General features: G+C 42.3%; 1 protein-coding gene across 6 annotated transcripts; it reads left to right on the forward strand.

Annotated features, from left to right (window-relative positions):
• On the forward strand, positions 1 to 13221 carry LOC119332528 (protein PHOTOPERIOD-INDEPENDENT EARLY FLOWERING 1-like). Of its 6 annotated transcripts, none has more exons than XM_037605707.1 (21): positions 1 to 110; positions 1146 to 1277; positions 1553 to 1633; positions 1760 to 1867; positions 2010 to 2090; positions 2186 to 2274; positions 2395 to 2744; positions 2828 to 2886; positions 3240 to 3375; positions 3468 to 3551; positions 3653 to 3774; positions 3890 to 3922; positions 4538 to 4573; positions 4786 to 4854; positions 6050 to 6112; positions 6190 to 9547; positions 9709 to 9773; positions 9861 to 9931; positions 10137 to 10875; positions 11588 to 12057; positions 12219 to 13221. In XM_037605707.1, exons 2-21 carry the CDS (start codon positions 1218 to 1220, stop codon positions 12631 to 12633), a joined length of 6489 nt encoding a protein of 2162 aa, XP_037461604.1. In that variant the 5' UTR covers positions 1 to 110; positions 1146 to 1217; the 3' UTR covers positions 12634 to 13221. The 6 variants fall into 6 exon arrangements, with proteins under 6 accessions (XP_037461604.1, XP_037461605.1, XP_037461607.1 ...); XM_037605708.1 differs by having other exon boundaries at positions 10140 to 10875; XM_037605710.1 differs by having other exon boundaries at positions 3483 to 3551.
• Positions 13222 to 13439: the final 218 nt, after the last annotated feature.

The following is a 13439-nucleotide window of genomic DNA, read 5'->3' on the forward strand; positions in this document are numbered from 1 at the left end:
TCCCGCGGGGCCCGCGGCTGCCGACGGCGACGCTCGCCCTGCGGCGGAGCCCGCCGACGCGGCCGCCCCCGCCCCCGAACCCTACCGGAGCTGCCGCGACCCGCGCGTAGGTACGACCCGCTCACCTCTGCCCGGTCCCCTGCTCGGGCCAGTGATTGGTAGGTAGCGCGACCAGCTGTTCCGTGTGCGGCTCCCCGTTGGAATCCGCTTTTCCCTTCCCGCGGCCGCGCGCATTTCGCGAAGTTCGCCTGGCGGACCGGGCGCCCTCCCGTTCCCGCGGAATGCGGCTCCCCGGATCTCGAGATTTGGCGCGCTGAATCGGTGGATTTTTTTTCCTGGAGTAGCGCAGCGAAGTAATGCGGCGTGTGCCTTGCCGTTTCGGGCAAAGATGCCGTGGTTAGCTTTGAGATCAGCGGGCGAGCGTCTTTTTTCTGCCTGGTAGTGTGCTTGCTTTATTAGTTTCAAAATAAAATAGTATAGCCTGCTTATTTCGGGTAACCCCAGGATTCTCTTTCCGGTACATATTGTGTCCTTCACAGGCTGTTTAATCTGGATGCAACAGCCAATTAGTTGGGCTGTTTAAGCAGGATGCCGCAGGCTGTGAACATGGTTACTCAGTAGCTTCAGCCGTGTCATTGAGCTGTGAATATATACTGAATGCAGAAATGTGATCTCACGGTTCAAATGTTAGGCAATGGGCAATGAGAATGTGGCTCTAGGACGTGCATTAGTTTATCCAGTTGCTGTAACGTTAGTTTGGCAGAAGTAGGCTCTACATGCTTTTATCCAATCTAACAGTTGTGTTGAAGTACCATCAGCTTTTCCGTTCGCGATTTGCTGTGGCAGCATCTTGCTGAGACACCGGTGTGCCCCAACCAACTTCTCTGCTTTCTGCCTTTCACTTCTACAATGGGGTGTGGTCTGGCTTGTCACTGATGGATCCTACTTGCTAGAAATTGAGCATACCATGGGCAGGGTTAAAATGGTCGAAATTCAGTTGTAGGGAGTCTGAAAAAGAGCTCATTTACATGCTTGGATGGCTTGGAGACCTGCTTTCACCATTTGCTCTTGCTTTGCCTTGCATGCATTATTTAAAATAGATAAGATCTTCTGTCTCGCTACTAATTCTGTGTTAGCATATGTAGTGCACAGTCCGTATGCCATTTTTCTACATATCGCCCAAGACATGAGATACTCCTCTGCAAGGGATTGAAAAGATGGCATCAAAAGGTCCCAGGTCGAAGCCAGACCATGAGACAAGACCTAGACGCAAGAAGGTCAGCTTGCAGCTTTGACATGTCATTTACCAGCTGTATTTTATCATTGCTCTCCATATTCCCCATCTCTTTACTTTGCATTTCATATTTACATGATGGCAAATTTCGCTTGTCATACCCTGTAGTCAGTGTGGGTAAGAATTAAAGTAGTGCTTCTCTTCTCTTTAAGTTTTCTGTTACTAGTATTATTTAATCTATATGTTAGGTATGCCATCCATTGCCAGTTTCACTTTGGTTTTAGTACATTGACTGAAACCTTTTCCCTATCTGTTCAGGCTCTTGAAGCTCCAAGGGAGCCTCGGAAGCCAAAAGTTCACTGGGACCATGTTCTGGGGGAAATGGTTTGGCTGTCAAAGGTTAGTTGCTACTAATACTATCAAACACTTGCTATCCTCCTTTTAAATGGCGTAATATTGCAGGATTCTGTCGTGGAGCTGTAGTGATTCTGTTATCTTTTCTTCCTTAATTTAAATATCCTGCAGGAGTTTGAATCTGAGAGAAAGTGGAAGTTGTCCATGGCTAAAAAGATTGCTCAAAGGGCCAATATGGGTGTAGTTGACCAAGCAACAAAGGATGAGAAAAAACAGAAGGTTTGCATCATCTATGATATAACCAATCTATAATTTTTATACTTTATTTGACCGGTACCAAATCAAGGGATGCCTTTATTTCTACTATCCAGATATCGAATCCATGAGGTTGTATCTTAGTTTGATGATCCTTCTCTTGCAGGAGGGAGAACATCGCCTGAGAAAAGTTGCCCTAAATATTTCTAAGGATGTGAAGAAGTTCTGGACCAAAATAGAGAAGTTGGCAAGTTTTTTTTTGTGTGCCTCACTGTACCACTTACTTTACTATGTCATGTTCTCAAGAAACTGAACCAATATCACTTAACGATGTGAATGTAGGTTCTCTATAAGAATCAACTAGAGGTTGAGGAAAGGAAGAAAAAGGCCCTCGATAAGCAGCTTGATTTCCTTTTAGGTCAGACTGAAAGGTACCACCATCTATTGTTGGTTGATTTTCCGTGTCTATTTCAAACCTTGGATTTTTTTATTTTAGGTCGATTGGCCCTGGCTGCATTCTAACCTTCTGTCATTTGCTTTGAATTTTTCAGATATTCTACAATGTTGGCTGAAAATCTCGTGGATGTTCCCCATTTGCAAACACAAGAAAATGGACTGTTACAGGAAAATGTACTATCCCAGGAGGAAGTAGCAGGACCTTCCCAGACTAATCAACCATCCCAGGAGGAAGTAGCAGGACCTTCGCAGACTAATCAACCATCGCAGGAGGATGTAGCAGAACCTTCGCAGACTAGTCAACCATTGCAGGAGGATGTAGCAGAACCTTCGCACACTAATCAACCATTGCAGGAGGACGTAGCAGAACCTTCGCACACTAATCAACCAGCGCAGGAGGAAGTAGCTGCGGAGAACATAAATGCACCAACTCCTGATGATCTAGGTGTTTAGCTTGACGAATTGCTGCATGCTTCAGAAAACTTATTCAGTTAATTGTCCTTTTCTTTAGGCTTTAACACCTTTTAGTTGCAGATACAATGGAAACCGATGATGACTATGATAGCAGCTCCTTGAACGAAGAACAGGTAAGCTAATATTTTTTGTTTGCCCATATTTTTATTTTGTCCATATGAATATAATTGCCGTGAATCCTAAGGATCTTAGTACCAAGCATTATTGTTGTGAATAAGTTGAACAATTTGTTTTTATTGGCAGTTTGCCATTTTCTTGTTCTGTTTTTCATGCCAGTATGTTATGATACCACATTTCTGCTCGGCACTCCTAGATTTCTGTTGATTAGCTGCTGTTCAAAATAACAGAATATAATACAACATGCCATATACTTAAGTATTGTTATGATACTGCATTTCTGCCCCTGCTGGAAATCTTCATTGTTTTCACAACATATGAATCACTCTGATATGTGTTGGTACTGCAGGAAGATGACGAGCGCACAATTGATGAGGATGAAGCCCAAATCACGGAGGCTGAGCGCAATGAAGAATTAGCTGCATTGCAGGCAGAAGCTGACATACCAATTGATGATCTTCTTAAGTCGTATCTCAAAAGCCAAGGTGATCCCCGAAAGCAGTTCTCTTGTACCTGCCTTAACATATATAGAGACAACACTGTGCTCTATTTGGTGCTAAATTGATAAATTGATCAGCTCAAGCATTCTTAGTTAGCAGGGAAAGCAGTCCAGTTAACAAAGACACTTGCAGCAACTCAGATTTGAAGAATTCAACTAAAGGTTAGATTTTCAAATACCTGCATGGCATTAGGAAACTGAAATACTGCATACTCATTGATGTCTTTCCAAATTGATCTGGCCTTTTTGCTGTTTATTATCAGATTCTTCAAACCAGGTTAATGGCTGTAATCATGATTCTGGTTATACTTCAAGTGATGAAGGCAATTTTTCTGAGGAAGTTGACGATAGCCACCATTATGCTGAGTTTGTGAAGAGGAATCATGTACAGTTGTTTTCCTTGTGCCTTCTTTTGCATATGGCCATGTGTGTGAGCGGGCCAAGGTTAACAAGTTATAGAATTTTCTCTAAACTTCTACTATTTTTTTTAATCTTTGCAGGGGAAAAGTAATGGCGGTGTCTCTGGTGAGCAGGTATACATTTCAATAACCTGTTTTACTGTTGTAGAATTTCTCTCCTCGTTACAAAATCATCTAACTTTGAAAGAAAACTTCATTTCCTCCCTCTGTTGCCTAACTAGTGTTCACCCTGAACTGTACTACAGTTTAGGATATATCATTTTGTTTTGTGAAAAGTCTACTGTAATACTGTGAACTGGAGTAGTAATTGGCAAGCGTTCGCAGGTTGAAAAGCTTGCTGAAAATTGTTACTCCCTCCGTCACAGTTTAGAAGGCACAGTTAAATTTGCGTGCGTTTCCACAATAGACAAGGTTTAGGGCGCATTGCATTTATTTCTAGTAGCTAATTAGTACTCAGATATACTATTTCTATATGCATGCGTAGTGTGAATGCTATTTTTTAGCCCATCTCACAACCAATAGATAACCACCTAGGTTCTAGAGAATTTCCAAGCGCGCCTTCTAAACCGTGACGGAGGAAGTAACGTGGATTGAAACACTAAGCAATCCTAGTAATTATCCTGTTTGTGTTTTGGCATGATCTGCTTTGGTGTAATAAATGCGAAGTATCCTGTTTGTGTGGGGAATCTATGATTTTGCATACTAACTCGTATCGTTTATTATTTTCAGGAGGATAACGATTATGTTTGTACTGATGAAGGAAAGGTAGTACATCCATCTTCATCTGATTTCTTCACCACTTTCTTGTTTCCTACATACTTAACGTTATACTAATTGCATGGAAGTTGCTCTGGAAGATTAGAAACACATCCATTCATGATTCATGGAGTTGCCATGTGCATTGAATTCTCCCGCCCTTCGTATATGTGTTTATCTTTGTCTATTTGTGAGCCTTATTAGCTGCATCTATTTGGTAGGATGATGAAGCAACTTTATCTGAAGAGGAAGAGTTGGCAAAGAAAGATGGTCCTGATCCTTCGGATGAGGTGATTTCATACATTAGTCAGTAATGTCGTTGAACTGTTCACATTGTCATTTTGAGCTGCTGTAGTTATGATTTTACGGATTTGGTTACAACATGAATGAAGAAGGGGAGCCTTGGCGCAGTGGTAAAGCTGCTGCCTTGTGACCATGAGGTCACGGGTTCAAGTCCTGGAAACAGCCTCTTACAGAAATGTAGGGAAAGGCTGCGTACAATAGACCCAAAGTGGTCGGACCCTTCCCCAGACCCTGCGCAAGCGGGAGCTACATGCACTGGGGCTGCCCTTTTTTTTTTGGTTACAACATGAATGAACTAGTCAGTAAAAGCTACTCCTGCAATTGATTCACTATCAATGTCATACAATGTAACTACCAAAGATTAGCACTTTTTTAGTATTTTAATTGGTTAAGCTTCTGATGACTTTTCTCTTAGTAGCACATCTGTAGAACAAATTGTGAAATTCTGATTCTGTCAATCTGCTATCTGACTTTTATGCAAAACTTAATTTAGCATGGATATTGGGCCAAAGAGCTTCCAAAGTTTTAGAGGTTTTTGTTACTTCCTCCGTTCCTAAATACTCCCTCCATCCGAAAAAGCTTGTCCCAAGCTTGTTACTCAAATGGATGTATCTAGCACTAACTTGGTGCTAGATACATCCATTTGAGGGACAAGCTTTTTCGGACGGAGGGAGTATAAGTCTTTTTAGAGATTTCAATGAGGACTACATACGGATGTATATAGACATATTTTAGAGTGTAGATTCACTCATTTTGCTCCGTATGTAGTCCCCATTGGAATCTCTAAAAAGACTTATATTAAGTAATGGAGGGAGTATGTCTGCTAAACAAAGTGTTTTGGGCACATGCGCACAAAATGCCCATATGTTCTAGATATCAGAAAACAACTGAGCTTTATTGTTTGCTTGTGAAGCCAGAGTGGCAAACAATGAGAACACTGAGTGAGGTCAGAACCACTGCAGTGAAAGATGGTCTAAAATGATAAATGTTCATTGACTGAACTTTATTTTAATTACAGACCTATCATACATTTGTAAAAAACCCAGATGGGGGCATTGGGCTGTTTTATGTTGCTTGTGTGTTTTATACCCTGTTATTTCAGGTTTCAATTTTGTGATCATTGCACACACATACTAGCTTCGCCCTTGCATATTTATCATTGATCTTGTTTTGTAAATACAGATTAAGCTTCTGCAAAAAGAGAGTGAGATCCCACTAGAAGAACTTCTTGCGAGGTACCCAAAGGTATGCAGATTTTCCATTTGCTTTCTTCAATTGCAATTTACTGTGGTCCATCTGTAATGCCCTTTTTATATTTATAGGATGGCTATGCAGATGACTTAACAGCAGAACTGGAGGATTCACCCACACATTCTAATGAAGAGGTTAATAGTGACATGTCTCTGGATGATCTACCTGCCGACTTGGAACTGAACAATGATACGTCTGAAAATAACGAAATAGCAGAAGTGCTGGGAGCTGAGCATGTGAGCGGCAATGCCCTACAACTAGAAATAGTTTCAGAGCCTAGCGTGCAGGAATGCTCTGTTAAAGAAGGCGAGCTGACTGATGCTAAGGTGATGGCCGACGAGGAAGCTAGTGTACAAGAATGTTCTGTTAAAGAAGTTGAGATGACCGATGCTAAGGTGATGGCCGATCAGGAAACTATTGTACAAGAATGTCCTGTTAAAGAAGATGTGCTGACTGATGCTAAGGTGATGGCCGATGAGGAAACTAGTGTACAAGAACGTTCTGTTAAAGAAGATGAGCAGACTGATGCTAAGGCGATGGCTGATGAGGATACTGGTGACAGTGTAATGGCTGATGCTGCTGCTGCTGCAAGAGCAGCACAACCAACTGGGAACACCTTTTCAACAACAAGTGTCCGCACAAAATTCCCATTCCTTCTCAAGCATTCTCTTCGGGAATATCAGCATATTGGGTTGGACTGGTTGGTTGCTATGTATGAAAAGAGGCTGAATGGAATTTTAGCAGATGAAATGGGTTTAGGGAAGACAATCATGACTATCTCCTTGCTAGCACACCTTGCATGTGAGAAGGGGATATGGGGTCCACATCTTATTGTCGTGCCAACCAGTGTTATGTTAAATTGGGAAACAGAATTTCTGAAATGGTGTCCTGCCTTTAAAATACTTACTTATTTTGGAAGTGCAAAGGAGAGAAAGCAGAAACGTCAAGGTTGGATGAAGCCAAATTTTTTCCATGTATGCATCACGACATACAGGCTAGTTATTCAGGACTCCAAAGCGTTCAAGCGAAAGAAGTGGAAGTATCTTATTCTTGATGAGGCTCATCTGATAAAGAACTGGAAATCACAAAGATGGCAGACTCTGCTGAATTTTAATTCAAAACGACGTATTCTTTTGACTGGAACTCCTTTGCAAAATGACCTTATGGAACTTTGGTCTCTCATGCACTTTTTGATGCCACATGTATTCCAATCTCACCAAGAGTTCAAGGATTGGTTCTGCAATCCGATATCAGGAATGGTGGAGGGCCAAGACAAGGTAAACAAGGAAGTTATTGATCGGTTGCACAATGTCCTCCGCCCATTTATATTACGGCGATTGAAACGAGATGTTGAGAAGCAGTTACCGCAGAAGCATGAGCATGTCATATATTGCCGACTTTCCAGAAGGCAAAGAAACTTGTATGAAGATTTTATTGCCAGCTCAGATACACAAGCTACACTGTCAAGTGGCAACTATTTTGGTATGATTAGTATCATTATGCAACTCAGAAAGGTCTGTAACCATCCAGATCTTTTTGAAGGCCGCCCAATTATCAGCTCATTTGACATGGCAGGGATTGACATGCAGATCAGCTCTTCTGTTTGCATGGTCCTGGATAAGGGGCCATTTTCTCAGGCTGGCCTATCTGATATGAACCTTGTGTTTACTCAAAATGAATTTAATATGACTTCTTGGGAGGCAGATGAGGTTGCTGCTGTCTTTCTTCCAGGCATCACCTCTAGGGGCTCTGGTGCAGAGATTTCTTGCTCTAGTAAGGCTGGTCAGAGAAGGAATGGAACAAATATTTTTGAAGAAATTCAGAAAGCCTTGCAGGAGGAGAGAATTAAAGAGGCCAAAGAAAGAGCAGCTTCAATTGCTTGGTGGAATAGGTTGAGATGTGAGAAGAGGCCTGTTTATGGTAGAAACATTAGAGAGCTTCTGACCATAAGACATCCTATGTGTGATGTTCTTGAGAAGAAGAACAACCCTTCATGCTACATGGATTTTTCATCGAGTCTAGCAGATCTTGTTCTTTCATCTGTGGAACGCTTCAATAAAATGCTTGGCTTTATTGAATCATTTACTTTTGCAATTCCTGCTGCACGGGCTGCTACTCCTATTTGCTGGTGCAAAAAAAGGAATTCACCTGTTCTTCTTGGACCAGCTTACAGAGAACAATGTATGAATGAGTTCTCGCCCATTCTCTCCCCTATAAGGCCTGCAATTGTTCGCCGTCAAGTGTACTTCCCTGATAGGCGCCTGATCCAGTTTGACTGTGGGAAGTTGCAGGAGCTTGCTATCTTGCTGAGACGTTTGAAGTCAGAAGGACACAGAGCCTTGATATTTACTCAGATGACCAAGATGCTTGATACTTTGGAGGAATTCATTAATTTGTATGGCTATACATATTTGAGGTTAGATGGTTCTACCCAGCCAGAAGAGAGGCAGACACTAATGCAGAGGTTCAATACAAACCCGAAGTTTTTTCTTTTCATTTTATCCACTCGCAGTGGCGGTGTGGGAGTCAACCTAGTAGGTGCAGACACTGTTATATTCTATGACAGTGACTGGAACCCTGCAATGGATCAACAAGCCCAAGACAGATGCCACAGGATAGGACAGACTCGTGAAGTTAACATCTATAGGCTGATTAGTGAGAGCACTATAGAGGAGAATATTCTCAAGAAAGCAAATCAGAAGCGAACACTTGATGATTTAGTGATACAACGCGGTTGTTACAATACAGAGTTCTTCAAGAAGCTGGACCCTATGGAATTTTTTTCTGGGCACACACCTCTTAATGTCGAAGAACAGCCGAGGGATCGCTCTATGACTGCTGTATCCTCAAATGAAACTGGTCTGGCGCTGTCAAATGCAGATGTTGAAGCAGCTATTAGACAGGCAGAAGATGAAGCTGACTATATGGCTCTCAAAAGGTTGGAGCAGGAAGAGGCTGCAGACAATCAAGAATTCAGTGAGGAGGTTGCTGGAAGGCTAGAGGATGATGAGCTTGTAAATGAGGAGGATACAAAACCTGATGATCACACCAGTGAAGAGCATAAACATCAAAGTTCTGATGCGGATAAGGATAAAAATGTTGGTTTACCTGTGAACCAAATAAATGAAGAAAAGGCTCTTACATTGGCTGCAGGTGACGGAGATATGGATATGCTTGCTGATGTTAAGCAAATGGCTGCTGCAGCAGCTGCAGCAGGACAAGCGAGTTCATCTTTTGAAAATCACCTTCGGCCAATAGATAGATATGCAATGAGGTTTTTGGAGCTCTGGGATCCAATAATTGACAAAGCTGCTGTAAATTATCAGGTGAATGTTGCAGAGGAAGAATGGGAACTTGAACGCATTGAAAAACTCAAAGAAGATTTAGAAGCAGAAATTGATGAAGACCAGGAACCACTATCTTATGAGTGTAAGTGATTTCATGTTGGTACTGACTGCACTCATGTTTGTCTTCTAAAAATTCATTTAGTCACTTTATTTTTTGCAATTGGTTCGAGCTAGTGCTCTCCTCGATGCATGCCTCGCTCCTTTTTCTTATATTCCAGTGTATTGACATTGTTTCAATTGCAGCATGGGATGTTGATTTTGCTACTACAGCGTATCGCCAACAGGTTGAGGCTCTAGCTAAAAAACAGGTTAGTTTATATCTTAAGTTCTTGTCTGTGTGCCTCTTGTGCATAGTACTATGAGTATTAATGGCATCCATGCTGTAATACGCACAGTTGTTGGAGGAACAGGAAAGGCAAGCTCTTGAAGCAGCCAAAGAGCTAGAGGAAATGAATGACATGGCGAGGTAATTTACAATTATGCTCTCAGCACGTTCACAATTTTATCATTGATGTATTGAATTACCTGTTTTATAGTTCTGTTAGACACTCCTCTGCTACACTACTGTCTCCACTCTTCTTGCAGTAATATCATGCTATACATGCAATTCTTATATGCTTTTCTGCTGTTGACCACATAAATTACTGTTTCCTTCTGTCATCCTTTTATAGCAGTCACCGCAAAAAGTCAAAGAAGAAGAAAAGGAAGGCAGGCAAGTTTAAGTCTTTAAAAAAAGGACGTGTGTCATCTGACTCAGAGGCCATGCACGATGAAACGTCTGTAGATACTATGAGTATTGATGACAATGCACCCTCGCCAGAGCTTATGAGTGATGAATCACCACATCATGGTTCACATAAGCGTAAAAAGATGACACCTAGAAATGAGGAAGTGAGCAGCAGTAGCAGAGCCCTGAAGAAGTTCAAGAAAGCCCCTAAATCGAACTGTACTCCTGAGTCCTCATCACATAAGCACTCGCTCGAAGGCAAGCAACTCAAGTTGATGGATGAAGTGAATGATTCTGATCCGAAGTCGGTGAGAATTAAGAGTGATGGCCGGATTTCCATGGCCTCCATGCCAGCAAAACGTGTTATGGTAATCAAGCCTGAGAGGTTGAAAAAGAAGGGTCTTATGTGGCCTCGAGATTGTGCTTTAGATTCATGGACTACTGAGGAAGATGCAGTTCTTTGTGGAACTGTACATGAGTACGGTCCTGTTTGGGAACTGGCTAGTGACCTTCTTCATTCCATACCTGGTGGTGCATGTTATAGGGGAAGATATCGTCATCCTGTACATTGCTGTGAGAGATTCCGAGAATTATTCTGCAAATATGTATTGTCAGCTACTGACAATGCAAACAGTGAGAAGGCTCCTTCTGGTGCCGGGAAGGCTGTCTTGAAAGTATCTGAGGTGAGTTGATTTACTGTTATCTTGGTAGAGGAGAAATTTCCAACATGAGGATATTTTTGCATGTTCATGCTTTCCAGTACTATTGTTCTCTGATTTGTTTTACAGTAAGGTCCAGTTCTTTTGGCGGCTTATGACATAAGCCAACCCTCCCCAGCTTGTTTTAGAAATCGCCCCCTTATATTCGTTGAGGCATATTTCTAGAAGCCTAGGGGGCAGCTTATATTTTAAAAGCACAAAAAGAACTGGGCTTAAGTCTGAAATGGTGCATGTGTGAAACATGCCACTGACACAATATGGAGTATCTTGGAGTGAAACATCCTACTGTTTATTTCAGAATTTCCTTTTCTCAGAAACTCAACATAGCACTGGATTCCTCTTTTTTGAGTTATGGTAATTGCTGATCACTGACCAACTTTCATTTGCTGCTGGGAAGAGAATTTCATCTCTGACCAGTAAGCAAGTCAGCATAGCTCTGCTGACCAGTAAACCTCTCTGAAATTTATAAGCGAGTAAATAGTCAAGCGGTATGTGTAAATATGTGTGCTAGGCTTGATACAATATTGAAATTACGTGGCTTCATCCATATGTCTCTTTTTTCCTTGGGTCATATAGTTTGACATCATTTTTCTCTCTAGGTGTTTGTCAGCTATATTATGTGCCTTTCAGCTGCTTGTTAGCCACATATTGACCATTTCTCTATGACATCTTTCAGGATCAAACTCGGATGTTGCTGAATGTGATCAGTGAAATTCCTAACAACGAGTTGCTTCTCCAGAAACATTTCATGGCCATACTTTCTTCTGTTTGGAGATCAAAATGTGCTCATGAGTCCCGACGTGTTACAAGTGTTTGTTCTAGTGCAACCCATAACCCTGTTAGATTGAGTGAGAACTGGTCCATGACAAACGACAAGCCATCCTTTAATCTGGTAAGGACAGCCCTCGCAGATGCTCAGGCCCAATGTCCAAGAGTGGCAATACCAACAAGCAATCAGGAACCTCGCCGGAGGCATTTAGATTTAGTATTGGATTTCCGGACAGATCGACATGATTACCAGGCAGACTTTCCATCTGTGGTGAATGTGTCCATTCTAGAACCAGATCCTATTAGACGCACTGTTGTGCTGGTGGAACAATCACTGCTGTCTGGGCTTCCTCATAGACATGCTGAGAACAGATTCAGGTCAGTGGTGTCTAATGCTTTATTGTTGCAGTGCTGGTGACCCTTATTATCCTTGTTTTGTAATCGAGACGAGCAGTGCTTCAAATTATTTGAATCTTCATGTTGTTTAGCAGCCTTCTGGAACGTAAACTAATGCCTATGTCTAATGTACATATATGCAGGATAGCATCAGAAGCTTGTTTTGAAGGGGAAGGTTCTCACTGGGCATCATCTGTCCACATGAATGATACTGCTCGACATAAATCTGGCTCAAAGTCCACAGGAAAGCACAAAGCAGCTTCAGAATCGGGAAGACCACCGAAATCGAAAATTCAGAGGATGGCTGAACCGCAGGACATGCCGGCTTTGAAGTTTGATTTTCTCCGATCCCCCCGGCAACTGTTGACAAGTGCAGCTGAGTTCCCCATCACACAGTCACTATCCGACTTTGGCATTGATGATTCTGAGTTGACCTACATGGAGGATCTAACTCTAGAAGAGACTGACACTGAGTTTGCCCCATACCAGTATGACCAAGTTTCCCTTGCTGGTATTGAGGAGTTGGATCCTCTCGTGGATTTGACAGACATCGGATGAGAATAAATGGACATTTTGGTCTAGATAGCATGCATGCCCTTCTATCAAGAGCAGAGAAGATTTTGTCTCTGGCAGGGAGCCCAAGGATATCTGGTCGAGTTGCTCAGCCATGCATGGTTTTGGTTGCAAGCTTGGTCATGATTGGCGGGAGCGGTGCTGTCGGCGAGGCCACGTGGGTCCTGATGAGTTTGGAGCATGGGGGTTTGCTGCTGCACTAATGGAGGCATTGGGGGTACTCTCTATACATGTATGTATATTGTTAGTCTAGGATCCTAGGATGTAGAAGTGAGTCTCCCTCCCTCCCCCATCTGTGTGGAGAGATCGATCTTGTAACTTCACCATACATGTAAATTTTGCTTAGCAGATGCCAGCAGGGACGGAAAAGAGGAGGCCCAGCCCTGCCGTGATTTCTTGATTGTTGCTCCCTTGGCCGTTTAATCTATTCATGTCATTTTTCCTACCTGGCACTAGAAAATTAACAGCCGTGTACCCCCCTGGTTGTGAAACAGATACTTGCGGACGAATGATTCTCTTCGTTTGTATCGATCCTGAAGTTCATAGGAGCAATAATTTGCCTTGGGAGGATTCTATGTGTGCTTCATTTAGATAATCATCTTTTGTAGCTGGAGTAATGTTTGTATTCTATTTTCTAGTTCTGCTAGTTTTGGTTTTGTGACAAATTTTGCAGTTGCACGAATCAGATATCTATGGTAAACACTTTTGGTATGTTATTTGTGGGTGAAGGACTAGAACTGGAGCCTCAGTACTGTGCAAGAGATTTGCAACATTATATCATCTTTGAATCT

This window comes from Triticum dicoccoides, chromosome 7A, assembly GCF_002162155.2.
Source record: "Triticum dicoccoides isolate Atlit2015 ecotype Zavitan chromosome 7A, WEW_v2.0, whole genome shotgun sequence".
In the NCBI taxonomy this organism is placed as follows: Eukaryota; Viridiplantae; Streptophyta; class Magnoliopsida; order Poales; family Poaceae; genus Triticum; species Triticum dicoccoides.